The sequence below is a fragment of the Erythrolamprus reginae genome, chromosome 12, assembly GCF_031021105.1.
Source record: "Erythrolamprus reginae isolate rEryReg1 chromosome 12, rEryReg1.hap1, whole genome shotgun sequence".
NCBI lineage: Eukaryota > Metazoa > Chordata > Lepidosauria > Squamata > Dipsadidae > Erythrolamprus > Erythrolamprus reginae.
This window is the reverse complement of record NC_091961.1, coordinates 15376461-15403284: the sequence shown is the minus strand read 5'-3', so window position 1 is coordinate 15403284 and position 26824 is coordinate 15376461. Positions and strand designations below refer to the sequence as shown.

General features: G+C 37.8%; 1 protein-coding gene across 1 annotated transcript in view; it reads left to right on the top strand.

Moving 5' to 3' along the window:
- UNC5D (unc-5 netrin receptor D) overlaps window positions 1-26824 on the top strand; it is a 769587-nt gene that overhangs the window by 374661 nt on the left and 368102 nt on the right. Inside the window, exon 2 of the mRNA XM_070765210.1 lies at window positions 10646-10864. Coding sequence (XP_070621311.1) covers window positions 10646-10864 — 219 coding nt within the window. The remainder of the gene's footprint in view (window positions 1-10645; window positions 10865-26824) is intronic.

Sequence of the window (26824 nt, the reverse complement as noted above, 5' to 3'; positions counted from 1 at the left end):
CGGATCCGAGCGGACCTCGACTCCAATTGTAAAACAGAGGTGACTGGGGCTAAACGTCTTTGTCCATCTGTCTGGGGGGAGTTTGACTTGTTGACACCTGATGAAGTGGACAAGGCCATTGGAGCTGTAAGTTCCGCCACCTGTTTACTGGATCCGTGTCCCTCTTGGTTGGTTTCGGCCAGTCGAGAGGTGACACGGAGCTGGGCCCAGGAGATTGTCAACGCCTCATTGGGGAGGGGGTCCTTTCCGGGCCTTTATAAGGAGGCACTTGTGCGCCCCCTCCTCAAGAAGCCTTCCCTGGACCCAGCTGTGCTCAATAACTACCGTCCAGTCACCAACCTTCCCTTTATGGGGAAGGTTGTTGAGAAGGTGGTGGCGCTCTAACTCCAGCGGTCCTTGGAAGAAGCCGATTATCTAGGTCCTCAGCAGTCTGGATTCAGGACCGGGAGTCACTGCTCACAGTCACTCATGCCCTCATCACCTCGAGGCTCGACTACTGTAACGCTCTCTACATGGGGCTACCTTTGAAAAGTGTTTGGAAACTTCAGATCGTGCAGAATGCAGCTGCGAGAGCAATCATGGGTTTCTCTAAATATGCCCATGTCACACCAACACTCCGCAGTCTGCATTGGTTGCCGATCAGTTTCCGGTCACAATTCAAAGTGTTGGTTATGACCTATAAAGCCCTTCCTGGCACTGGACCAGTTTACCTTAGGGACCGCCTTCTACCGCACGAATCCCAGCGGCCAGTTAGGTCCCACAGAGTGGGTCTTCTCTGGGTCCTGTCAACTAAACAATGCTGCTTGGCGGGACCCAGGGGAAGAGCCCCGGCCCTCTGTGGCGGCCCCGGCCCTCTGGAACCAACTCCCCCCAGAGATTAGAATTGCCCCCACCCTCCTTGTCTTTCGTAAGCTACTTAAAACTCACCTCTGCCGCCAGCCATGGGGGAATTAAGACTTCTTCTCCCCCTAGGCCGTTACAATTGTATGCATGGTATGTTTGTATGTATGTTTGGTTTTATATATTAAGGGGTTTTAATTCGCTTTTGGTAATGGATTATTATTGTATATTGTTTATTATTGTTGTTAGTCGCCCCGAGTTTTCGGAGAGGGGCGGCATATAAATCTAATAAAACTTGAAACTTGAACTCGCATAAAAAGAGATTGAAAATATTCCACAAATTGTCTGAACATAATTATGATATAATATCTCTACAAGAAATCCATATCAAAAAAGACGAGACTACCCTATTAGCCCTTCCTAAATTTGAATTCTTTTGTGCTTCTGCTGCTGAAAAAAAAAGAGGTATAGTTTTATACGTTAAAAAAATTTATTCCCCCAAATTAATATACGCTGATGACAATGGCCAATTATTGATTGTTCAAGTAAAACTAGAGAACAAGAAAACAATAACTATAATAACAATATATGCACCATCCATTAAACAATCCACCTATTTCAACAATTTGCACAAAAAATATTAGAATTAAATTTGACCAACTTCTTAATAATTGGAGATTTTAATGCAATAGTAGATAGAAATAAAGACCACAAAGGCAACACTAAACATCATACCCGTAATATCTTACCTTCAACCTTTAATCAAACAATTTATGAATTTGCCTTAAAAGACATTTGGAGATACTACCATCCAGAAACTATACAGTACACCTTCTTTTCTCCCCTCCCCCCCACAAAACATGTTCACGTATTGACATGGCTTGGTCCAATCTTGAAATCATAAACCAAATTATAGACATACAAATTCTAAATGCAATTTGGGCAGATCATAACCCTTTATTGCTAATACTTAAAGACACCAACTATAATACCTTCCATAGATGGTCTATGTATCAAACGATTATTAATCAAAAAGAATTTCAACATAAAATACAAAAAATTGTATTATTTTTGGGGTCGTTGTGTAATGTTTTTTTGGCAAGTTGGAGAGATGCATTTAGTTTTTGTAATTGAGCATGTTTTTCTTTATTTTCATTTGCGGAGTAAGAAATATAAATGCCACGTATGTAGGCTTTGGTAGCATCCCATGCTATTTCATTGGGTGTCTCACCATTAAGATTGATTTTAATAAATGAGTGGAGATCTCTGCACAAAGAAATAAGGAAATTCATTTGGACAAAAAAAAAAAGGCCAGAATAAAATTGAAAAATCTTCAAGACCACAGAACTAAAGGTGGCCTTGGACTTCCTGACTTCTACACATACTACCAAGCTACAATCTTATCAATGATAAGAGACTGGGTTATACTTAAAAACATAAGACTTTTAACTCTAGAGGGCTACGATCTTCTTGCTGGGTGGCATGCATTTTTAACAATGGATTACCATAAAGTACCTAAATATTTTAAAAACCACTATCTCCGCAAAACCTTAATAACAATTTGGTATACGATTAAGAAGAATTATTACACCTCAATACCAAAATGGCTATCTCCAAACGAATTATTAACCTTTCCTAACCTTTTCTCCCATACCAAAATATTGAGATACCATCAACTACTTGATAAATCTGATGTTCTTATACCAAAACAACAATTACAGGATCAAGGGATAAACATAGATTGGCTATCATACTTACAAATTAAATCAAAATACAAAGAACATAAAAAACAATTCGGATTTCAAAATGACAACGTGATAGATATAATCTTTTTCGGTCCCTCAATAAAAATGATCTCTAAATTATACAATTATTTATTATCACAGGAAAACTGTGAAGAACAAGTGAAGGGATGTATGATAGCCTGGGCTCAAAATTTTGGTTATACGATTAATTTAATTGAATGGGAGAAAATTTGGACAGTAAATTATAAGATGACTACGGCAATGTCTTACAAAGAAAATCAAATAAAATGTTCTACCGATGGCATTTGCCCCCAGCAAGAATATCCAAAATGTTCCCTAATTTTTCACCCAACTGTTGGAAATGTAAAATAAAACCTGGAACATACTACCATACATGGTGGACCTGCACACATGTGAAAAAATATTGGATAACCATTAAAAATTTAATAGACCAAGTCATGTCAATCAATCTACCATTCAAACCCGAACTTTATCTCCTTGGTATATTTAGGCAAAATCTTACGAAAGCACAAAAATACCTCATTTTGCAAATTCTGACGGCAGCAAGGATCTCATTTGCCCTTTTCTGGAAACAGGATCAAACACCGCCACTACTGGTAGTCATTACGAAAATTATAGAATGTGCAGAAATGTCAAAAATAGCAATGGAAACACAAAACAAAAAAGACTCAGATTACTATGAAATATGGGAAAATTGGTACAAATGGGTTTCAGCAAAAAAATATCAAACTCTTACACTATGAAACTATTAACCTTATCTTACTTTCGAACGTTCAAACCAAATCTAAACTAACTTAAAAAGTCAATTCCAAAAACCAATTAATTTGTAATAAAATTTGGAAAAAACGTTTATACCATATCTCTTTTTATTCATTTTTAAACTAATAGAATATACATCATACATTATATCATTACTAATACTTACTAATAACGATCTCAATTACTACACCTTGTCTTTTTATACACAAAAATATACTTACTATATTATACATATACACCTCCTACTATCCTCTCACACAATGTCGTAATACCTAAAAGCGTCTGCGCTATACGCAGATTTTCTTTGTTCTTTTCACATTTTCTTTTTCTCTTTCTTCATATTTTTATCCCCCCCCCCCCTTTAGCAATCCTTCTTCTTACTAATCTGGTACCCTTTTGTTTTTACTTTTTACATTTATAAAATATTCTCACTCATTTGTCGTAATATCTAAAAGCGTCTGCGCTATACGCAGATTTTCTTTGTTCTTTTCACATTTTCTTTTTCTCTTTCTTCATATTTTTATTTCCCCCCCCCCTTTAGCAATCCTTCTTACTAATCTGGTACCCTTTTGTTTTTACTTTTTACATTTATAAATTGATAGATTATTGAAATGAGATGTAAGATTCATTATTAAAATTTAAGATCACTTCGATAATAATAAGGATATTGCTTATTTATTGTTTATTTACATTGTTTAAGAAATACAATAATGATATTAAAAAACATATGTATTATGATTCACAATCTACAATGTACAATGTTATTACTTACCCAAACCTCTTGATTGTGTATTTCCCTTCCCCATCTTCCCTTTTATTTTTCCTTTTTTTCCTGTTCATCCTTTCCCATCCCCCTACTCCCCTTTTTCTTTTTCTTTATATTTATAAATAAAGTATATTTTAAAAAAGAAAAAGAAAAAAAGAAATGGGGAGAAGTTAATTGTAGATAGTTAAAGGTTTTGGGGTTAGGAATAGAAACTACAGAGTCAGGTAGTGCATTCCAGGCCTTGATTACTGTATTGCTGAAGTTGTATTTTTTGCAGTCTAGTTTGGAGCAGTTGACATTTAGTTTAAATCTATTTCATGTTCGTGTTTTGTTGTGGTTGAAGGTGAAGTAGTCGCTAACAGGTAGGACATTTTGGTATATGATTTTATGAATTATATTTAAGTCAGAACGGAGACGACAGAGTTGTAAGTTGTCTAATTGAAGAATTTCAAGTCTGGCAGAGTAAGGTATTTTGTTGTGAGAGGAGGTTTCTTGTGAAATATTTCTGGACTCTCTCAATTATGTTGATGTCAGATATGCAACGTGGGTTCCATACAGGTGAGCTGTATTCTAGGATTGGCCTGACAAATGTATGTAAGCTCTTGTTAGCAGTTCAATATTACAAGAGAAGAAACTTTCTTGTGGGTGACTTGACTGTAGAGGACACATTTTCTTGTGGGTGACTCGACTGTTAGAGGTGTTGATTTCGGACAGAGTAAGGATGTGGTAAAGCTGATGAGGTGTCTCCCAGGGGCCACTGCCAGCAGTGACAGAAGGCGGATTACAAATATTGTCAAGGCTGTCAGTAAAGGTAATAACGTTAATGTGGTGGTGCATCTTGGCACAAATGATTTGTCCCAGAGAAATGTTAATGTAGTAAAAAGAGATTTCCAATGTCTAAGCGTGGAGCTGAGCAAAATAACTGATTCAGTGACTTTCTCAGAGGTGTTACCAGTTTGTGGCCAGGAGGAAAAAACAACTTCTATCAGAGAGTTTAATGTGTGGTTAAGGCAGTGGTGTGAAGCTGAAGGTTTGGGCTATGTAAGTCATGATGTCAGTAGGTGATCTAATAGAGAGTTGTTTAAGAGGAATGGTTTGTATCCATCATACAGAGGTACCCAGGTGCTCGGTGAGGAGTTCAGAACTGTTTTGGACAGGCATTTAAACTAGGTAAAGGGATGTAACTGATGTGGATGATTTCTGTCCCTGACCAATGAGGATAAATCAGTTTCTGGAAGCTTATGAAAAGGGAGCTGCAAATAAAATAGATGTAGTTGTTGATGATAAGGGGCAAACTTATAATGAAAACAATGTTCTTCGGGTAATGTGCACGAATGCTCGAAGCTTGAGCAACAAGCTCTGTGAGTTAATGGCCATAATATCTAGAGATAATTTGAATCTGGTTGCCATAACTGAGACATGGTTTAAGGATTCTAATGAATAGGAAATATCCACACCAGGATATACACTGTATAGGAAGGATAGAATAGAGAGAAGGGGAGGTGGAGTAGCCATTTATGTTAAGGAAAATACATGTAAAGATCTGGAGACTCTCTGGGTTTGCATGCAAAATAAAGAAGGTTCTGTCATTAGAATTGGGGTGATCTATAGGCCTCCAGGGCAATCTGAAGAATATGACAACAAGATGGTGGATGAAATTACCCAAATGGCAGTAAAGGGAGATATTGTGATTATGGGTGATTTCAACATGCCTGATGTTGACTGGAATATCCCCAGTGCCCCTACATGCAAAAGTAAGAATATTGTAGAGGCCTTTACAGGAGCAGCTCTGGCACCGACTAGAGGGGAGAATATTCTAGATTTAGTTTTTATGAATGGCAATTGGGTTTCAGAGGTTAAGGTGGGAGAAAATTTAGGTTGCAGTGACCATCTATGTTTGTGGTTTGATGTAAAAACTGATTGTGAGCAATCCTATACTGCAACCAAAGTATTAGATTTCAGAAAAACAAATTTTAATGCAATGGGGGGAAATTTAAATAATGAATTAAAGGGGAGGGATAAAATGGCAGGAGCGAGCACCCAGTGGACTGTATTTAAAAAAGCCATCTTAAAAGCCACTGGACTGGTGAGGGGCAGCAATCCAATAGATAAATAAGTATGTAAGGCAAATAACTAAAGGTAAAAGGAAGAAGAAACCGCTATGGTTTAGCAATGAGGTAAGGGCTATAGTCAATGAAAAAAAGGCTGCCTATAGGAGGTATAAAGAGTCTGGAAGTATAGCTAATAGAGAGGTGTATAAAATGAGACAGAAGGAGGCAAAACCGATAATATATGTTGCTAAAGCCTCAAAAGAGGAAGAAATTGCCAAATCTGTAAAGAAGGGGGATAAAACCTTCTTCTGATATATTAGTGATAGCAAGAAGAAAAACTGCAGCATCACGAAGCTTAGTACTGGGAATAATACATGCATTGATAGGAATAAGGAGATCGCTGACTATTTCAATAGCTATTTCTGTTCAGTTTTCTCAAAAGACACCTTACAATATAATATTATAGATGGATATAGCATTGCTTCCAGCTGTACAGATTCAGCTCCAGTGATCTTAGAAGCCGATGTCTTAGAAGAACTTGAACGATTAAAGATAAATAAGGCAATGGGTCCAGATGGCATCCACCCCAGACTTCTTAAAGAACTCAGATTTGTCATTGCTACCCCCCTGACTGATTTGTTTAACCAATCCCTGTTAACAGGAGGTGTTCCTGAGGATTGGCGAATGGCCAGTGTTGTATCTATCCACAAGAAGGGCAGTAGAGAAGAAGCTGGTAACTACAGGCCAGTTAGCTTGACATCAGTTGTAGTTAAAATGATGGAGACTCTACTCAAAAAGAGGATAAATCAGCACCTAAAAAACAATAACTTATTGGACCCAAATCAGCATGGTTTTACTGAAGGCAAATCATGTCAGACTAATCTCATTGATTATGATTTGACTATGTCACAAAGGTGTTGGATGAAGGTGGTGCGGTGGATATTGCCTATCTGGACTTCAGCAAAGCCTTTGATACGGTTCCACATAAAGAGCTGATAGATAAATTAGTGAAGATTGGACTTAATCCCTGGATAGTTCAGTGGATTTGCAGCTGGCTGAAGCGTAGACATCAGAGAGTTATTGTTAATGGTGAGTATTCTGAGCAGAGACAGGTTACAAGCAGTGTTCCACAAGGGTCTGTTCTGGGTCCTATTCTTTTTAATATGTTTGTGAGTGACATAGGGGAAGGTTTGGTAGGGAAGGTTTGCCTATTTTCCGATGACTCTAAAGTGTGCAATAGGGTTGATATTCCTGGAGGCGTCTGTAATATGGTAAATGATTTAGCTTTACTAGATAAATGGTCAAAACAATGGAAACTGCAGTTTAATGTTTCCAAATGTAAAATAATGCACTTGGGGAAAAGGAATCCTCAGTCTGAGTATTGTATTGGCAGTTCTGTGTTAGCAAAAACTTCAGAAGAGAAGGATTTAGGGGTAGTGGATTTCTGGCAGTCTCAAAATGGGTGAGCAGTGTGGTCGGGTGGTAGGAAAAGCAAGTAGGCTGCTTGGCTGCATAGCTAGAGGTATAACAAGCAGGAAGAGGGAGATTGTGATCCCGCTATATAGAGCGCTGGTGAGACCACATTTGGAATACTGTGTTCAGTTCTGGAGACCTCACCTACAAAAAGATATTGACAAAATTGAACGGGTCCAAATACGGGCTACAAGAATGGTGGAAGGTCTTAAGCATAAAACGTATCAGGAAAGACTTAATGAACTCAATCTGTATAGTCTGGAGGACAGAAGGAAAAGGGGGGACATGATTGAAACATTTAAATATGTCAAAGGGTTAAATAAGGTTCAGGAGGGAAGTGTTTTTAATAGGAAAGTGAACACAAGGACAAGGGGACACAATCTGAAGTTAGTTGGGGGAAAGATCAAAAGCAACATGCGAAAATATTATTTTACTGAAAGAGTAGTAGATGCTTGGAACAAACTTCCAGCAGACGTGGTTGGTATATCCACAGTAACTGAATTTAAACATGCCTGGGATGCAGTGGGCTCTAGGACTTAGGTCATTGTATATGAGTATTCTAAGGTCTTTGACAGAGCAAGGATCATCAATAAGGTAAGTTCCTCCAAGTTTATATTTAATATTCTGATTCTTTTTACCAATGTGTAAGATGGAGCATTTAGTGGTGAAGATTTGAAGTTGCCAGGTTTTAGACCATTTAGCAACATGGTCAAGGTCTTTTTGAAGAGTAGCAATGTTGTCGGTGGTATTAAATAGTTTAACATCATCAGCAAAGAGAATGCAATTGCTAGTGATGCGATTCAAAAGATTGTTTATGTTTACAGTGGTACCTCTACCTAAAAACTTTTCTAGATAAGAAACTTTTCTAGATAAGAAACAGGAGTTCAAGTTGTTTTTGCCTCTTCTCAAGAATCATTTTTCACTTACAGACCCAAGCCTCTGAAACTGTAACTGGAAAAGGCAGGGAGAAGCCTCTGTGGAGCCTCTCTAGGAATCTCCTGGGAGGAAATAGGGTGTCCACCCTCCCTGTGGTTTCCCCAATTGCACACATTATTTGCTTTTACATTCATTCCTATGGGAAAAATTGCTTCTTCTTACAAACCTTTCTACTTAAGAACCTGGTCACGGAACGAATTAAGTTTGTAAGTAGAGGTACCACTGTAGTATGAAAAGTGTTTGTCCTAAAACACTGCCTGAGTGTCTCCAAGGACTTGAGGTGGCTTTTAGCCTAGGAAAGCAGGCAGTGGTAAAACACTTCTGAAATCTTGCCCAGAAAACTGCAGGGACTAATCCAGACAATCACCAGGAATTAAAAAAAGACTTGAAATCACCTCAAACCCTTCATCATTTTTTCATTTTTTAGTTAGTTTACTTTCTTTCTTATTTTATTAGCTGGTTTATAGGTTTCCCCAATCTATTGGTTTTAATGGCATACAACTCCCCAATATATAATTGGAATTAAGGACATATAAAGAAAAATGTAACTAAAAACATTGCTATGGAACTGGGAATTGTGATTTTTTTAAAAAAAAATAGTAATTTTAAAAATGGCCACTCTCCCAGATAAATAGCCACTACAGCTGTCCTGCTTCCTTAGTTTGAATTAACAACCAGGTTTCACTAATGAAGGAGCCTGTAAAGAGATGGGGCCAAGAATGGATCATTAAATCTAGCATTTGTTGAGCCAGATGATTGATCTGAGTAACCACTATTACCTGTACAGTTAGATCATATGCCCATGATAACTTGTTCAATTGCCACAGATTCTGTCTTGTGAGTATTTTACTCTAAGAATTACAATTAACATGATTATTTGGATAAAACTGAAGTTCTTGCATGACACATGATACAGATGATACTGTATGTTAGCTCCCATTATGACTCCCATCATGATCCATAGAAAGCAATGTAGTTGAGAAACATCTGACAGTATTCCCAACATCATTGATCCTATTTTGGTATCACCTTTCTGCTCCTAAAACTCACAAAGATTGATGAAGGAAAAAAGAATCAAGAAAAAAAAATCCATATTTCTGAAATAAGAATATTTTACAAAAAAGAATAAGCTGTCTCAGATCACCTATAAAGAAAATAATGGTCTACCAATTTGGCCACCTCTAACTTAGTAAAACAGTATTATTTAGTGGTGCAACAAAAATGTCAACAGAAAGTCTTTTTTTGAGAGTGGAAGGGTGGGGCAGACTTATAGACTCAGTTTAGGTCAGATGTGATTTCAGCCCTTTCCCCCAAAATTGTGGGGCCATAATTTCCAAAGTGTCTGTATTGTGTAGCTAGGCATAAGCATTTAGTTCTGTGCCGAAGAAGAAAATAAATCCTGTATTTGTCTCTCTTGGCTTTCATTCAGTTGGATTGAAACATGCTTTTGAATTCTTTTTATGTGTTTGCATTGATGATAGCCAATTTCTTCAGCACCTTTAGTTGTGTCAGGTAAGTGTCAGGCACAAGCAACTAGATCTGCACATGTAAAGTTCAAGCTAATTGTGTTACTATATTCTGCCTATTATACAGAAATATCCCCAGACTGATAGTCTTTCCCGGGAACAGATAGATAAGATCTATGGAGCTTAAGGGAAAATGGGATCAGTTTTGGATCCCTTGTGTCTGACCATGGATTCAAGGATAATCAGTTTGAGACCTATTTCCTTCTGGCTGGAAAATTCCCAACAGTAGGACAATTTCAGAAAAGATACAATGGCTCTTTTGAGTAATTTCTTTTAGTTTCTGAATACTGGTTGGGGAATTCTGGGATACATTTTGCATTCTGACACATTTTAAAATAGATAAGATTGACAAATGCTGATCTAGAACCAGCCTTCTATATTTTAACCTGTATGCTTTGGAAGTTCAAATCTTTTTCTATAGGTTTCGTATAGAAGAGATACAAAAACATTGAACACTTTCATGGTCTTTTAGTTGGGATTGGTGGAAGATCTTTATATGGTATAAAATCCTCTTTTTTATTTTTACAGGAACAGATACCAGTGAAACCCTTCCAGAATCTGTTCCATCTGCTCCAGGGACATTACCCCATTTCATGCAAGAACCTGATGATGCATATATAATTAAAAGCAACCCAATTGTGCTGCGCTGCAGAGCCATGCCAGCAATGCAGATCTTTTTTAAATGCAATGGAGAATGGGTTCACCAAAATGAGCATGTCTCAGAGGAGAGCATGGACAAAATTACAGGTAAGTGATTTTTCTTTACCAGATCCATGCATACATTGGGAATTTTGAAAGCAAGTTAGAAATCTTATAAAATGGCTGTCAAGACAAGGGCTTGTACATTCATAGTTGAATTACTCCAAGAGACATAAGTGAGCATAAAGGATTGCTATATTGAAAAACAACATTTTTCTGTTGCTTTCATATTTTTTTTTTTAATAAAATATATTATTAGGACCAGGACTCAGGCAATTGTCAAGAAGTGTTCTTCACAAAGGTATCATATAGCCCTATGGTCATTAACTTACAAATGTATTAGAATTGAAGATAAATGATAAAAACAGATGACTTTGCATCAGATTCTTGAGCCTTAGTGAATAGCTTGTCTTGTTTATTTCCTTTATGCTCCATGTTAGCTGGCAGAAATATGAAGGTTACATCAGCATTTTCTTTACCACAAGACATTGAGCAATTAGGAAGTTACAAAGAGAGCCAGTTTTGTCCAATGGTTAAGACATCAGGATAGAAAGCAGGCATTTATGAATCTGCTTTAGCCATGAAAGCCAGTTGGATGACTTTGGACCAATCATCAGTTTAAATCTTGCCTTAGGCAAGAAAACCTTCTTGGTGATTTGGGACCAATCACCAGAAGACAATGAGTTCTAATCCTGCCTTAGGCATAAAAGCTGGCTGATTGTCTTTGGGCCAATCACCAGGAGACTGTAAGTTCTAGTCCCGCCCAAGGCATGAAAACTGATGATGAGTGACCAGATCTTCTCTCTCAGCCTAACTCACCTCACAAGATTGTTGCTGTGGGGAGAATAAGAGGATGAAATTGTGTTGGATAGCCTTGAGATAGCCTTAGCCTTGAGATATTTGTAAAAAAAAATAAAGGTGTGATATACAGTGGTACCTCTACTTACGAACGCCTCTACCTATGAACTTTTTGAGATATGAACCGTGTGTTCAAGATTTGTTTGCCTCTACTCACGAACCATTTTCTACTTATGAACTCTTGCTTCTCTCTCGGATGCTGCTGCTGTTGCAAGCAGCGGCCAAAACGGCGCGCGTCGGAGGAGCTCTCCACAGCCGCCCCATTTCTCTGCCTCTTTCCCCTCTAGTCCTCCACTTCCTTCACTCCCCGCAGCCGCCCCATCCTGCTGCCAACCCCTTCCTGGCCTACCACTTCTTTTGCCTCATCTCGCTGCCAAAATCACCCCTCCAGACACTTCCTATGCCATCCCAAATCGCCTCAAAAATCACCTCACCAGACGCTTTCTATGCCGTTCCAAACCACCTCCAAAATTACCCCTCCAAACGCTTCCTATGCTGCCCCAAATCGCTCCCAAAATCACCTCTCCAAAAGCTTCCTAAGCCGCCCCAAATCGCTCCCAAAATTACCCCTCCAAAAGCTTCCTATGCCACCCCAAATCACTTCCAAAGCCTTCCAAAATCACCTCTCCTTTCAAAATGCTTAATTTCTCTTTGCTGCCTTTCTTCACTCCATTTGCCTTCGTTAGGACTTCGATTTGGGCTGTCACAGTAAGTGTTTGCCTTATTTCTCCTTGCTGCTTTTCTTCACTCCATTTGCTTTCATTAGGACCTCGATTTGGGGTGGCATAGGAAATAGCTGGAGGGGTGAATTTAGGAGTGAAGCATCTGGAGGGGTGATTTTGTGAGCGATTTGGGGCAGTGTTAGCCTTTATTTATTTATTTTTATTTTATTTATTAGCCTTTATTTATTTATTTTTATTTTATTTATTTATTTTGTCCAATACACAATTTTTTAGTGGGTATATATCTATATACACATAGTAAAATACATGATGGCGGTTATAGAGGAGATAATCATAGTAAAATATATCTAAGAAATAATAGAAAAGAAGATAAAGTAATAGAACATATCAATAAAAGAATAGAAGAGAAATAGGAATAGAAGAAAGGTATAGGAGATATAGGAGAGCAATAGGAGAGGGGACGGAAGGCACTCTAGTGCACTTGTACTCACCCCTTACTGACCTCTTAGGAATCTGGATAGGTCAACCGTAGATAATCTAAGGGTACAGTGTTGGGGGTTTGGGGATGACACTATGGAGTCCGGTAATGAGTTCCATGCTTCGACAACTCGGTTACTGAAGTCATATCTTTTACAGTCTAGTTTGGAGCGGTTAATATTAAGTTTAAATCTGTTGTGTGCTCTTGTGTTGTTGTGGTTCAAGCTGAAGTAGTCGTCGACAGGAAGGACGTTGCGGCATATGATCTTGTGGGCAATACTTAGATCTTGTTTAAGGCATCTTAGTTCTAAACTTTCTAGGCCCAGGATTGAAAGTCTAGTCTCATAGGGTATTCTATTTCGAGTGGAGGAGTGAAGGGCTCTTCTGGTGAAGTATCTTTGGACATTTTCAAGGGTGTTAATGTCTGAGATGCGATATGGGTTCCAAACAGATGAGCTGTATTCGAAGATGGGTCTGGCAAAAGTTTTGTAAGCTCTGGTAAGTAGTGTGATATTGCCAGAGCAGAAGCTACGTAGGATTAGGTTTACAACTCTTGAAGCCTTCTTGGCTATATTGTTGCAGTGGGCTTTGGCACTTAAATCTTTTGTTATTAGTATACCAAGGTCTTTAACCGAGTGGGGATTATCTGTGATAATTTGATTATTCAGTTCGTATTTGGAGTTCAGATTCTTCTTCCCAATGTGTAGGACAGAACATTTGCTAGTTGAGATTTGGAGTTGCCATGTGTTAGACCACTCAGAAACAGCGTCAAGGTCTTTTTGGAGAGTAGTTGTGTTATCGGTGGTGTTGAAGAGTTTTACATCGTCGGTGAAGAGGACACAGTTGCTTGTGATGTAATCACAAAGGTCATTGATGTAGAGATTGAAGAGCATTGGTCCCAGTACACTACCTTGGGGAACACCGCTTTTAATTGGGATGGGGGTGGATATGGTGCTTTCTATTTTGACCACTTTTCTGTTTGACAGGGATGCTGTAATCCAGCTATGGAGGGATACTGAGATGCCATAGGATTTGTTGTGGACCACTGAATCAAAGGCTTTGCAGAAGTCAATATAAATTGCATCTGTAGATTTCCCTTGATCTAGATGAGTTGCCCATATATTTTTGCAGTGGAGGAGCTGCAGGTTGCAGGATAGTTTTTTTCGGAAACCAAATTGTTTGTTAGAGAGCAAATTATTAGTTTCTAGATGGAGAGTAATTGATTTGTTTATATTTGATTCCATGACTTTGCATGGGACGCAGCATAGTGAAATTGGTCTGTAGTTATCTACAAGAGAGGGGTCTCCTTTTTTGAAGATGGGGATGACCATTGCTTTCGACCATAGTTTAGGAAGTGTGCTGGTTCTGAAGGATTTTTCAAAAATTATGCTTAGTGGTTCAGCTATGGCAGAAGAGAGCTTTTTTAGGAATGGTCCGACTGATGGTCCGACTGATAGAGAAGGTTTAAGGTCACGTAATGCTTTTTCAACTCGGTCTTCAGTGAAGTCTACTTGGGTTAAGTCGTTGAGGGAGTTTGAGGTGCGATTGATGAAATTGGGGGATGAGCCTTTGCTGTTAACAAAGACAGAGCCAAAAAAAGAGTTGAGGAGGTTGGCTTTGGATGAATCATCATGGTATTCTTTGTTGTTGGGTCCTTTGAGAGGGATAGGTCTAGAGTCTTTGAGTTTATTGTTGACAAAGTTGTAGAAAGCTCTATTAGATTTGGTGCATAGGAGGTTTTCCTCTTGTTTGCTGTAGTAGTTAAGGCATTCTACTTTTATTTGATTGCAAATGCTTTTATATCAGCTTTTGAAGTTGGCTACTTGTCCTTTTTTCCCCCTCCAGAGAGATTTTTTTCTTGTTTGTAATTTTCTTATTGAGATGGGGAGGTAATTTTTTTTGTTTATGGTACATGTTAGAGGTACATGAAGTCTGATGATAATTTTCATTTCGAGTAGGAATGTGTTGTAGAGGTCATCAGTAGTGTAGCATTCAGAGAATAGAGTTTTCCAGTTTAATGTTGAGAAGTGGGCTTCAATGAGTTCGTAGTTCGCTTTTTTGAAATTGAATTTTGGTGTTGTATTATTTTGGTGGTTCATAGTGTGGCTTAAGTTGAGACTGAAGTTTATCATGCTGTGGTCACTGTTGGAAAATGGTTCTGTTGTTTGTAAGCCATATATTGTACTTTTGCTGTTGCAGAAGATGAGATCCAAACAGTTATCTATTCCAGTATTGTTAGTTACTAGTTGGTCGAGTCCCAGATAGGTGACGGTATTATATATAGTAGAATGGATGGGTTCCGTGCTGCATTCATTTAAGGACCAGTTGATGTGTGGTAGGTTGAGGTCTCCAAGGAAGATAATGGGGTATGGGCAGTTGGTTGCCTACGTTAGTATTGTGGATAATTTGTTAGCATGTTCGATGTCGTAGTCTGGGGCTCTGTAGCAGAGTAAGAAGCGAATTGTGGTATTTAGGGATAAATCACTGACAATAGTTTCAGGTACCAATAAATCCTGTGCAACTTTGATGATGATTTTTAGGTTCAGTGATTTTTTGTAGAATATAGCTACTCCGCCTCCTCTGCGGGATTCACGGTCTGAGCAGAAAACATGGTAATTTTTTTATGTGATAATGGAGTCTGGGTAGGAAGCATTTAGCCATGTTTCGCATATAAAAGTTATATCAAAGTTGGAGGTGTCAAGTAGAAGGAGGAATTCAGATGTCTTGTTGACTAAACGTCTAGCATTTAATAGTTTATATTTGAGATAGGTCTTGTGTTGGGGATTGGTTTTGGGGTGGTTAGAGGAAATAAGGGGCACACTTTCCTATTCTTGGTTTGAGGTGGTAGGGTTGTCCATTTGTTGTTGTGGGATGGTGGTCTGGCAGGTGTCAGTTTGCCTTCACTTTGTCCGCCCCCACTTTTTTTTTAAGCCTTAAAGTTTGGATTTTCCTAATGAGTTTCTATGCATTATTTGCTTTTACATTGATTCCTATGCGAAAGATTGCTTCTACTTATGAACTTTTCTTCTTATGAACCTGGTCACGGAATGAATTAAGTTCGTAAGTAGAGGTACCACTGTATCTATATAAATAAAAATGTAAATGTCCGTTTCTTCAAAATCTTAAATCTCCAAAAGTTCCTCACCAATTGCTTTGAAATTTTGACACAGCATTGCATTTGAATACATATGTTTTATGTACCTATATTTTATAGATGTCACACCTGTGACAGGTAAAAACAGGGAGTTGCTTGGCATTGAGGCTGATGAAAAAGGTGGGAGGTGTGTTTGGATTGCCTGGTGAAAAAGATAAGAGGTGCATTTCTTTGGCTGGTGATAATTTGAACCAATGATAACAGTCCATTTATATGATGTTGCATTCGAAATATGTGCATTTTACATAGATGTCATACCTGTGACAGGTAAAAACAGCTGCAATGAAGCTGTATGGCAAATTCTTTCATTTTCCATATATGAACAAAGGACCTATTGTCCTAATTAGATTGATTCAGGCATCAATTCAATCTCAAAATGACATAGCCTTGTGTTGGCTGGAATAGCGTTGGCTAGAATAGCTGCAACATTGCTACCAGTGGAAGAACTGTTCATTCCTCTTTTAAATTTCCATTCAACATGCAACATGCAAAGGCCTTGACAGGACATTTCAAAGGTGAAGATCTCCTCATTCCTCGCATTCCTATGATTCCAACTGACATGTCATTTCAATTTCAGAGATTGCAATTCCCAATTTGTTTGCAATCACAAAGCTCAGGGGCAGTCCTTAGAATTGTGCAGTTTAGATCTACACACAGATTGCTTCTCAAATGGACAATTATATATTGCATGTTCTAGAGTTGGCAAACCAGACTGAGCCACAGCAACACGTGGCCAGGTACAGTTAGTATTAAATAAATGAGAAACATCATTTTGTGATTAAAAACAATACCTGCAAAGAGAGGGATTTTAAGTCAGCGACCAGGAAGGGTGATTGGGAAACCCTGTGAAATGCAACATATTTTTCTTATCTTCCAGCAAATTTGAAACTTTGCAAGTTTGCTTTCAAAGTAAGACCATTATAGATTATGTATGCCTTTTTACCATTTTTTGTTATGTTTAAGGCCAACGTTTTAGATTTTTTTTAGCCCTTCCAATCAGAGGTCAGTTGAAAGTGTTTTACAGTCAGAGAAAACTAACTCATCACACAAATAGAGTTTAATATTATTACAGGCATTACAAGAACCTATGACCCAAAACCATATTGAGATAAGGAAAGATATAGGAGAAGTAAGAAATAATATGGGAGAGTTAAAAGAAAAAATACAGAATATGGATGAAAAACAAGGGATTTTCCAACAATGAATATTAGAAAGTGAACAAAAGATTCAAAAAATGGAGAAGAAAACACAACATATGGAAAAGAAAATAGATGTTTTAATCAGCAACTGACACAGCCCAATAAAGAATTAATAAATATAGTGATAATGTTAGAGACAAAAAGATTATTATTTAAGGTTTCAAAACATAGAAGAGGAAAATGAAGAACATTTATTATTTATAAATTGGATTTCTATGCCACCCCTCTCCAAAGACTCGGGGCAGCATAGAAATCTAGAGATCTACCAGAGTTAATAAAAGATCTGTTAGCAATGGTGTTAAACATAGACAAACAGGAGATGGATACAGAGGCAGAAACACTCAGTGGCACAGTGGTTAGAGTGCAGTACTGCAAGCTACTTCTGCTGATCACCAGCTGCCAGCAGTTTGGCAGATCGAATTTCAGTAGTCTCACTCAAGGTTGACTCAGCCTTCCATCCTTCCAAGGTCGGTAAAATAAGGACCCAGATTGTTGGGGGCAATATGCTTACTCTCTGTAAATCACTTAGAGAGGGCTGTAAAGCACTATGAAACAGTATATCAATTTAAATGCTATTGCTATATAGGATCTAAACAAATTATGCAAGAAGATACAATCTTCCTAGGGAGGTACTTTATTTTTTATTTTATTTATTGTTAGAGTTGAAAGGGGCCATGCAGGTCATCAAGTCCAACCCCCTGCCTGAGCAGGAATCCTAAAGCACCCCAGCCAAGTGGCAGTCCAATCTCCTCTTGAAAGTGTCCAGAGTTGGGGAGTTCACAACCTCCGCAGGCAGGTTGTTCCACTGGTTGATCGCTCTGACCGTCAGGAAGTTCTTCCTTACTTCTAGGTTGAATCTCTCCTTGGTCAGCTTCCAGCCGTTGTTCCTCCTCTGTCCCTCTGGTGCTCTGGAGAATAGAGAGGCCCCCTCCTCTCTGTGGCAACCCCTCATATACCTGTATCATATCCCCTCTGGCCCTCCTTTTCTCTAGGCTATCCATGCCAAGTTCCCACAATCTCTCTTCATAAGTCTTGGTTTCAAGTCCTCTAATCATTTTGGTTGCTCTTTTCTGCACCTTCTTCAGAGTTTCAATATCTCTTTTGAAGTGTGGTGACCAGAACTGGATGCAGTACTCCAGATGTGGTCTGACCAGGGCGTAGTAGAGTGGTATTAATACTTCCCTGGTCTTGGAGTGTTTGCAGATTAGGATAGTGTTGGCTTTTTTGGCCGCTGCTGCACATTGCTGGCTCATGTTTAGTTGATTATCCACCAAGACTCCAAGATCTCTTTCGCAGTCACTACTGCTAAGTGGGGTTTCTCCCAGGCTGTATGTTTATCTAGGTTTTTTTTTACCAAGGTGAAGGACTTTGATCTTGTCAATGTTGAACATTATGTTGTTAGTGTGGGCCCATAGTGTTAATCTGTCTAGATCTTTCTGTATTTTGAGCCTGTCCTCTAGGGTGTTGGCTACCCCTGCCAGCTTGGTGTTGTCTGCAAATTTGATTAGTTCGCCTTCTACTCCCTCATCCAGGTCATTGATGAAAATATTGAAGAGTACAGGGCCCAGGACGTAACCCTGTGGTACCCCACTGCATCCACTTCTTCCATGTGGATTTGGAACCATTGAGGACAACTCGTTGCGTGTGGTTGGACAGCCAACTGTTTATCCATCTGCATGTGTTGTAACCTACCCTGTTTTTTCTAATTTGTGGATTAGGAGGTTGTGGTCAACTTTATCAAAAGCTTTGCTGAAGTCCAAGTATATGAGGTCTACTGTGTTATGTAGGTCCACTAATTTGGTTATGGTGTTGAAAAATGATATGAGGTTGGTTTGGCATGATTTGTTTCTGACAAATCCGTGCTGGCTATTGGATATAATGTTGTTTGTTTCTAGGTAGTGGCAAAGTTGTTTTTTAAATATTTTCTCCAGTATTTTTCCAGGTATAGAAATCAGACTGTAGTTGCCTGGGTCAGTCTTTTTACCTTTTTTGTGGATGGGGACTACATCAGCTCGTTTGCAGTCTTCCGGAAGGTCTCCAATGGTACAGGATTTTTGATAGATGAGAAGTGGTTTCGCAATGGTGTCTGCCAGTTCTTTTAGGACTCTGGGGTGAAGTCCGTCTGGTCGTGGTGATTTGTACTTGTTGAGCTCCCACAAGTAGTCCCTTATTGTGTTTTTGTCTATGCTGAGTTCGGTTCCGGGGCTATTTGTTGCAGACTTGCAGGTTGGTTGGTAGGTGGTCTCATTTTGTGTGAACTCTGATGCAAAGTAGGTGTTGAGCAGCTGTACTTTGTCTCTGTTGTCTGTGATTTCATTACCATCTTTGTTTTTTAGTGTAGTGACTGTTTCCTTGATTTTCTTCTTGTTGTTTATGTGCTGGAATAAATGTTTTTTGTTGTCTTTGACTTTCGTTGCAAGGTATTGAATACACTGTATTCAATATATCTATATGTAAATAATAAAAATATATTAAGAAAAGAAAAACAAAACATTTACCCATACATCTACCTATATGTATTGCTCATTCTTACCACACTAAACTATGATATGATGGCCAAATCTGATCAATGAACACCAACTCATTTTTTTTCTATTACTCCTCGAGATATTGAGATTTCTTGCCTTTTGATCTGAATGTTTCCATGATTAAAATAGTATTTGTTAAGAATTTGTGAAACATTTAAACATGTTTTAAATGAGTGTGCTTCAAATTGGCTATAAAGTATGCCAATTTCTATTTTCCCATTGGTAGGAGACCTGCTAAGAGTAAGTAAAATTTTCTTGTCTGATAAATAAAAAGATTATAGCAATAACTGCTGTCAGCATTTTTCTCATTTAAACAAATAAAGCTGACAAATGATGAAGCTTGGTATTGCTCTGTTATGTTTAAACACATGCTGTGCAGTTATTCATCATCTCCCAGCTTAAGTTGGCCTATTGCTAAAGCGCCCAGCAGTACAGAACATTTATTAGCATAGCAGTTCAAGAAGCAATAAAATTTTCATATTCTTTTAGGTTATTCTGGATGACAAAGTTTGATAGTTATAATTTGCACAATAATTTAAATGTCTGGGCAACTCCTGTGCTGGATTTACATAAGATATCAGAGAACAATGCTAGTTTTCCATTTGTAATGCATTGATTCTTAAATTGATGAAGAATACTAGTCATGCAATTTCCATTTATTCAAGGCAGAGGAGACCTGTAGTTGAAAGAAATAGCAAAATATTTTCTCTTACAAATAGCCCAATCTTTAACTATGTCTACTCCCATAGGTTTTGTTTTATTATAATATTTGTGGAGGGAGAATTAAGGAGAGGGAGGATGACCCCTTTATGTCACATTTTTAAAAGTAGAGCTTATTAACTATGGTAAGCACATTTGATGGATTCAGGCATCACACTAAGCAATAAACAATAGCTTATATACTTCAGATGAATTGGCATATGATGCTAAACCAAACCAAAAAAAATCATTATGTGAAGGATGAACCCAGCTGATATGTGTCTTCAGCAGGCCCACTCTTCAGTTTCAATCATGTTCATCCATGAATATTGTCAGGATGATCTTGAACAGTCATTCTCCAATTTTCATCTTAACCAATCTCACAAGATAGTAAGAAGATATAGTAGAAGCTGCACACTGAGCATTGAAGGAAAAGCAAAGAATAAACATAAAGCAAATCTAAAGTTTCTACAGGACAGAACTATTTCAAATAGCAGTTATGATCAATCTTGAAGCAAGATGTTGAGAGAATTTACTACAGAAGATGAATGCCTTTGGTTGATACAAAATGAATTTAATTTAATTCACATTTCCCACATTCATACCATTTTCTGAAACAAGCTGTTCAATTCGAATGTGCTTTCACACTGCTCAAACTTTGTTATTTCATTTTCTATTATGCCCCCAAATGGGCAAAAAGATAGAAAGCAAAATACTCAGCCAAGTATGTTTATCAATACACTTATCCCTTGAAATTGGAATTGCTAGCTAAATGTATAGGATAATACAATGGCATGTTACAGTGTAGGATATGGCTACTGTTGGTGGCATTTGATCAGAATATGTAGATGGTATCCAGACTTTTACCTTGCTGATGATCTCCAACTGAAATGTGCTTGCATACTTTTTTGGCATTAAAAAAATAATTTCTAATGCACACAAAATTGCAATTAAGAAACAAATTATGTTAGGTGTATACCTACCCTGGTAGGTAGGTAGGTAGGAGGAAGGAAGGAAGGAAGGAAGGAAGGTTTTCTTTTGCTGAATTTGTCAACATATGGAGACAGACTGAAATGAATTTACTATCATGAAAATGAGAAATTGAATAAAACTGCAATTGACAGTTCTGCTTGCACTAATTTATATCTAGAATTTCTGTTTCAATTGCAGGCATGGGTAGAGAGAATTTAAAAAACAAACAAACAAATGCCTTATTTGCTTTTAGAATATTGATGAGGTATATTATGAGAAAACAACAAGAACACATTCTTATATTTTGCAGCTCTCATTATACAATCTCTGTAAAATTTTAGTCATCTTTTTGCTCTTTGGTTTTTTTCTCTCTCCTTGTACTCTGCTTAAGAAGGGAAGCAAATCCATATGTCCTATTAAATGACTTCTTTTCTTGCATATACATGCATATATTTAACGTTGTTTTGCATCCAGCCATAGTCAATATTTGTTCAATGTTTGTAGTTTTCTTTATAGTGGACATAGCAGAGATTCCTCTGGCATTTGTATGTTGTGAAGAATGGCACTTTTGGGAGTTTGAGAAGGAACCAGAATGCTGTGGATAAGATAAGCAAATAACATGATACAGAGTCAGAAATGAAATTAATTTCCTCTAGAAATCTTCTAGTCCAACCCACTGCTCAAGCAGAAGACACTATATTTTTATTTTTTTATTTTTTATTTATTTTGTCCAAAAAATACAATAATATACAATGAAGGATATAGAGGATACACACAAAGTAAAATATATCAAGGAAAGAATAGAAGAGAAAATAAGGGAATAGGATATATCAGGGAGGGAATAGAAGAAAAGTTAGAGGGATAGGAGAGACGATATAGGAGATATAGGAGAGAAAATGTAGGACGGGGGATAGAAGGCACGCTAGTGCGCTTATGCAAGCCCCTTACTGACCTCTTAGGAATCTGGAGAGGTCAACCGTGGATAGTCTAAGGGTTAAATGTTGGGGGTTAGGTGATGACACCACAGAGTCTGGTAATGAGTTCTACGCTTCAACAACTCGATTACTAAAGTCGTATTTTTTACAACCAAGACAAATGATTGTTCACTTCTTAAACACTTCCAGTGTTGGAGCACCCATGACTTCTAGAGACAAGTCGTTCCACTGATTAATTGTTCTAACTGTCAGGAAATGTCTTTTTAGTTTTAGCTTGGTTCTTTTTTAATTCATTTCCAGCCAGTGCTTCTTGTCCTGCTTTCAAAGTGCTTTAGAGAATAGTTTGACCCACTCTTCTTTTTGGCAGTCTCCCTCCTGATGTCTTCATGAGAACATGCATACAGTTTTCTTGTCATGAATTACTGCATGGAAATGATTTCCTGGATATTTTCCCCATTTTCTTTGTCCATTCTTGATATTTCCAAATGATCTCTGATCAAGTAAGAACCAGCTGCAGTACTGTGTCGTTTTTGTAAACTGATTATTGTCGACCAGAAACTGGAAACTGTAGTTCTCCTCTACCCAATATTTTGCATCTTTGCTACGAGAAAAAGAGAAAGAAAATGAAAAAGATAATTATGTAATTAAATTATGGGTTTTCTGAAAGGTTATATTTCAAATCAGGAATTGTGGGGGACTGATTTTTCAAATTTTCAGTATGTGACTGATCCAGGCTTTATGCTACACAGAGTAAGGGGTCATTACTCTCTTTTATTGGTTTTTTTTTCTCAATTAAATTATGGTCAAAGTAAAACTTACAAATGCAATGCCCAATAGTTTCTATCTGGAGCTGTTCTTGCCAGTTCTATATCCATTAAAAGAAAAGGAAGCAAACATAATTGCTTTTCTGGATAAGATCAAGGTCCAGTGACTGTTGTGTTTGTAATAATTAGCACTGAGGTGTTTGGAGATAGGTAAAGTGATCTGTAAATAGTGTGGTTTCCATCATACAAAATAATAATCTCTGGTTTCTCTAGTATTTCATAGTTGATATTTTTACTTTCTCTGAGAAGTAATTTTCCTTTACTAAATTAATAAATTGGTTTCCCCTTTCCTTCATAGAATGAAACATCAATCCTTGATCATTTCATTTTCTCGCTCTGATATTATTTTTTAGTTAGAGTATTAGAATCCTTCTCTATGTTGTAGTTATGACAGCTTTACAGGTATTTTATACAGAAGTTGACAAATTCTAATAAATGCTGACATGATTTAAATAATCTGTAGGATAGAGATATATTTCATTTCATTTCATTTATTAGATTTGTATGCCGCCCCTCTCCGTAGACTCGGGATGGCTATATAATTTTTATTGAGCTTGATCTTTATGAGGGAGAAATAAAATGGGTGAGTCTTATTTTTGTTTAGAATTTGCACAGCTAGTTAGCCTATGGATGAATTTATAATTTTGTTTATAATTTATAATTATAATATGTGCTTTTTTATGCACTGCTGTTTATTGCAGAGCACAAAAGTACTTATAATCTTACTCATTCACAAAGTCCAAATTGAAGAAACTTTCAGATATGCTCTGAATACTCAACACAAACTGTTCCCAAATTTTATCTAATGATGAAAGTAATATATAGGCTTTATGATCCTCTGGAAAATTCAAACCGCGAGAGTCCAATTCTGCAAACAACATCTTCATCTTAGTTAAACGTTCATTTATATTTTATCCTGCTTGTAGCTTCATATTAAATAAACGTCGCGTTAAAATGACCTTGACACCAGCTGTTTCTCTCTGATATAACTCTTTAAATCTTTGCCAAACTTCAATGGCACTATGTTCAGTATCTCAATTACAGCAACTCATAGGAACCAACAGATCAATACAGCAACAGGATCTTCAGATCAGAGCACAGAGAATAGAGCACACATCACACATCAGAGATCAGAGAGAGCAATACTAAAGCTCTTACATATTTAAATAGTTATCACCCAATCAAGTTGCTGCATGCTTAATTAACTCAGAATGAAGTAGCATTATCTTCATATTCCTTCCTTCTGCATTGAGATATTACCTCAGGATATGCTTAATCCTGACATATACTGCTATCACGTACCCCTTGGCCCTTCTTTTCACTAGACTATCCATGCCCAGTTCTTGCAACCTCTCTTCGTATGCCTTTGTTTCTAGTCCTCTTATCATTTTGGTTGATCTTTTCTGTAGCTTTTCAAGAGTTTCTATGTCTCTTTTGAAGTGTGGTGACCAGAACTGAATGCAATACTCCAGGTGAGGTCTGACTAGGGCATTATAGAGTGGTATTAATACCTCCCTAGTCTTGGAGTGTATCCCCCTGTTGATGCAGCTTAAGATTTGTTGGCTTTTTTAGCCACTACTGCACATTGCTGACTCATATTTAGTTGGTTATACACCAATACCCCGAGATCTTTTTCATAGTCACTACTGCTAAGTGAGGTTTCTCCCAATCTGTATGCGTGTCTAGGTTTTTTTAATCTAGGTTAAGGACTTTACTTTTCTCGATGTTGAACATCATTTTGTTAGTTTAGGCCCACAGTTTAGCCTATCCTCACCAGCTTGGTGTTATCTGCAAATTTGATTAGTTCCCCCTCTATTCCCTCATCTAGGTCATTAATGAAAATATTGAAAAGCAGAGGGCCCAGGACAGAACCCTGTGATACCCACTGCCTACCTCCTTCCATGTGGATTTGGAGCCATTGAGGACAACTTGTTGGGTGTGATTGGTCAGCCAACTGTTTATCCATCTACATGTGTTATAATCTGCCCTGTTTTTTTCTAATTTGTGGATTAGGAGATTGTGATCTACTTTATCAAAAGCTTTACTGAAGTCCAAGTATATTAGGTCTACAGCTTTGTGTTGGTCCACTGATTTGGTTATGGTGTTGAAAAATGATATGAGATTGGTTTGGCATGATTTGTTTCTGACAAATGCATGCTGGCTGTTAGTTATTATCTTGTTTGTTTCTAGGTAGTGGCAAAGCTGTTTTTTATTATTTTTCCAGTATTTTTCCAGGTATAGACTGATTGGTCTGTAGTTGAATGGGTCAGTCTTTTTTCCTTTTTTGTGGATGGGGATTACATCGGCTCATTTCCAATTTTCCTGTAGCTCACCTGTGTTCCAGGATTTTTGGTAGATAAGGAGTAGTGGATCCGTGATGGTGTCTGCCAGTTCTTTTAGGACTCTGGGATGTAGTCTGTCTGGTCCTGGCAATTTGTACTTTTTGAGCTCCCACAAGTGGTCCCTTATTGTATTTTTATTTATATTGAGTTCAGTTCTGGGGCTGTTTTTTGCACCTGTGTTGCAGGTTAGTTGGTTGGTGGTTTCTTTTTGTGTGAAAACTAATAAAAAATAGGTGTTGAGCAGCTGTGCTTTGTCTCTGTTATCTGTGATTTCTTTACTGTCTTACTTTTTTTAGTGTAGCAACTGTTTCCTTGATTTTCTTCTTGTTGTTTATGTGTTCGAAGAAGCTTTTTTGTTGTAATTGATTTTCATTGCAAGGTATTGTTAGTGTTGGGCCTTTGCTGTTCTTACTTTTTGTTTGTAGATTCCGGCTGTTTGTTGGAATTATGCCTTGGTTATGTGTCCTTTCCATTTTTTTGTATTTGATTTTTTTTTGCTTTTAGGTTGTCTGTGAGGTCTTTGTTTAACCATGCTGGTTTCTTTTTAGTTTTTCTTGTTTTCTTGTTTTTCTTTTTTCATAGGGATTGTGTTCTTTTGGGCATCTATGATTGTATTTTTTAGGGCCTTCCAAGCTTCCTGTGTGGATTTACTCTTTAGAACTTCCTTCTAGGCGTTCTTTCCCAGATTGTCTCTGAGTTTATTAAAGTCCGCTTTTCTAAAGTCTGGGACTATAGTGGTGTTGGATCCAGTAGTTAGTGATTGCAATATATTGTATTTTAGGATGACATGGTCACTTTCACCCAATGTCCCTTCTACTTCAATTCCCTCTATCATTTCTTCCCTGTTTGTGAGTATTAGATTTAGTGTTGCAGTCCCTCTGGTTCCTGTTTCTACTTCTTGGGCCAGAAAGCTGTCTGTGAGACTTGTTAGGAATCTGTTAGACTTTCTACTTGATGCTGAGTTGGTTTTCCAATTGATGTCGGGATAGTTAAAATCCCCCATTATTATTGTGTTGACCTTTTTGCATATTTCTGTTAGTTGACTTGTAAAAAAGTTGTCCATTGTTTCAGTTTGCTCTGGTGGTCTGTAGTATACAGTAATACCCCGGTTATTACGTCCCCGACCATTGCGAACAGGGTAATTTGCGATTTTTCAACCCGGAAGTCAAAACACCATCTGCGCATGTGTGCCCTTTTTTTCTATGGGCACGCATGCGTAGATGGCGCCCGGCAGATCAGCTGCTGGGCGGCTTCCCTGGGTCTTCCCCCTCTTGCTGGCGGGAGGGCGAGCAGCGGGCATCAGCAAGGAGTTTCCCCACCGCCCACGCAAACTCCTC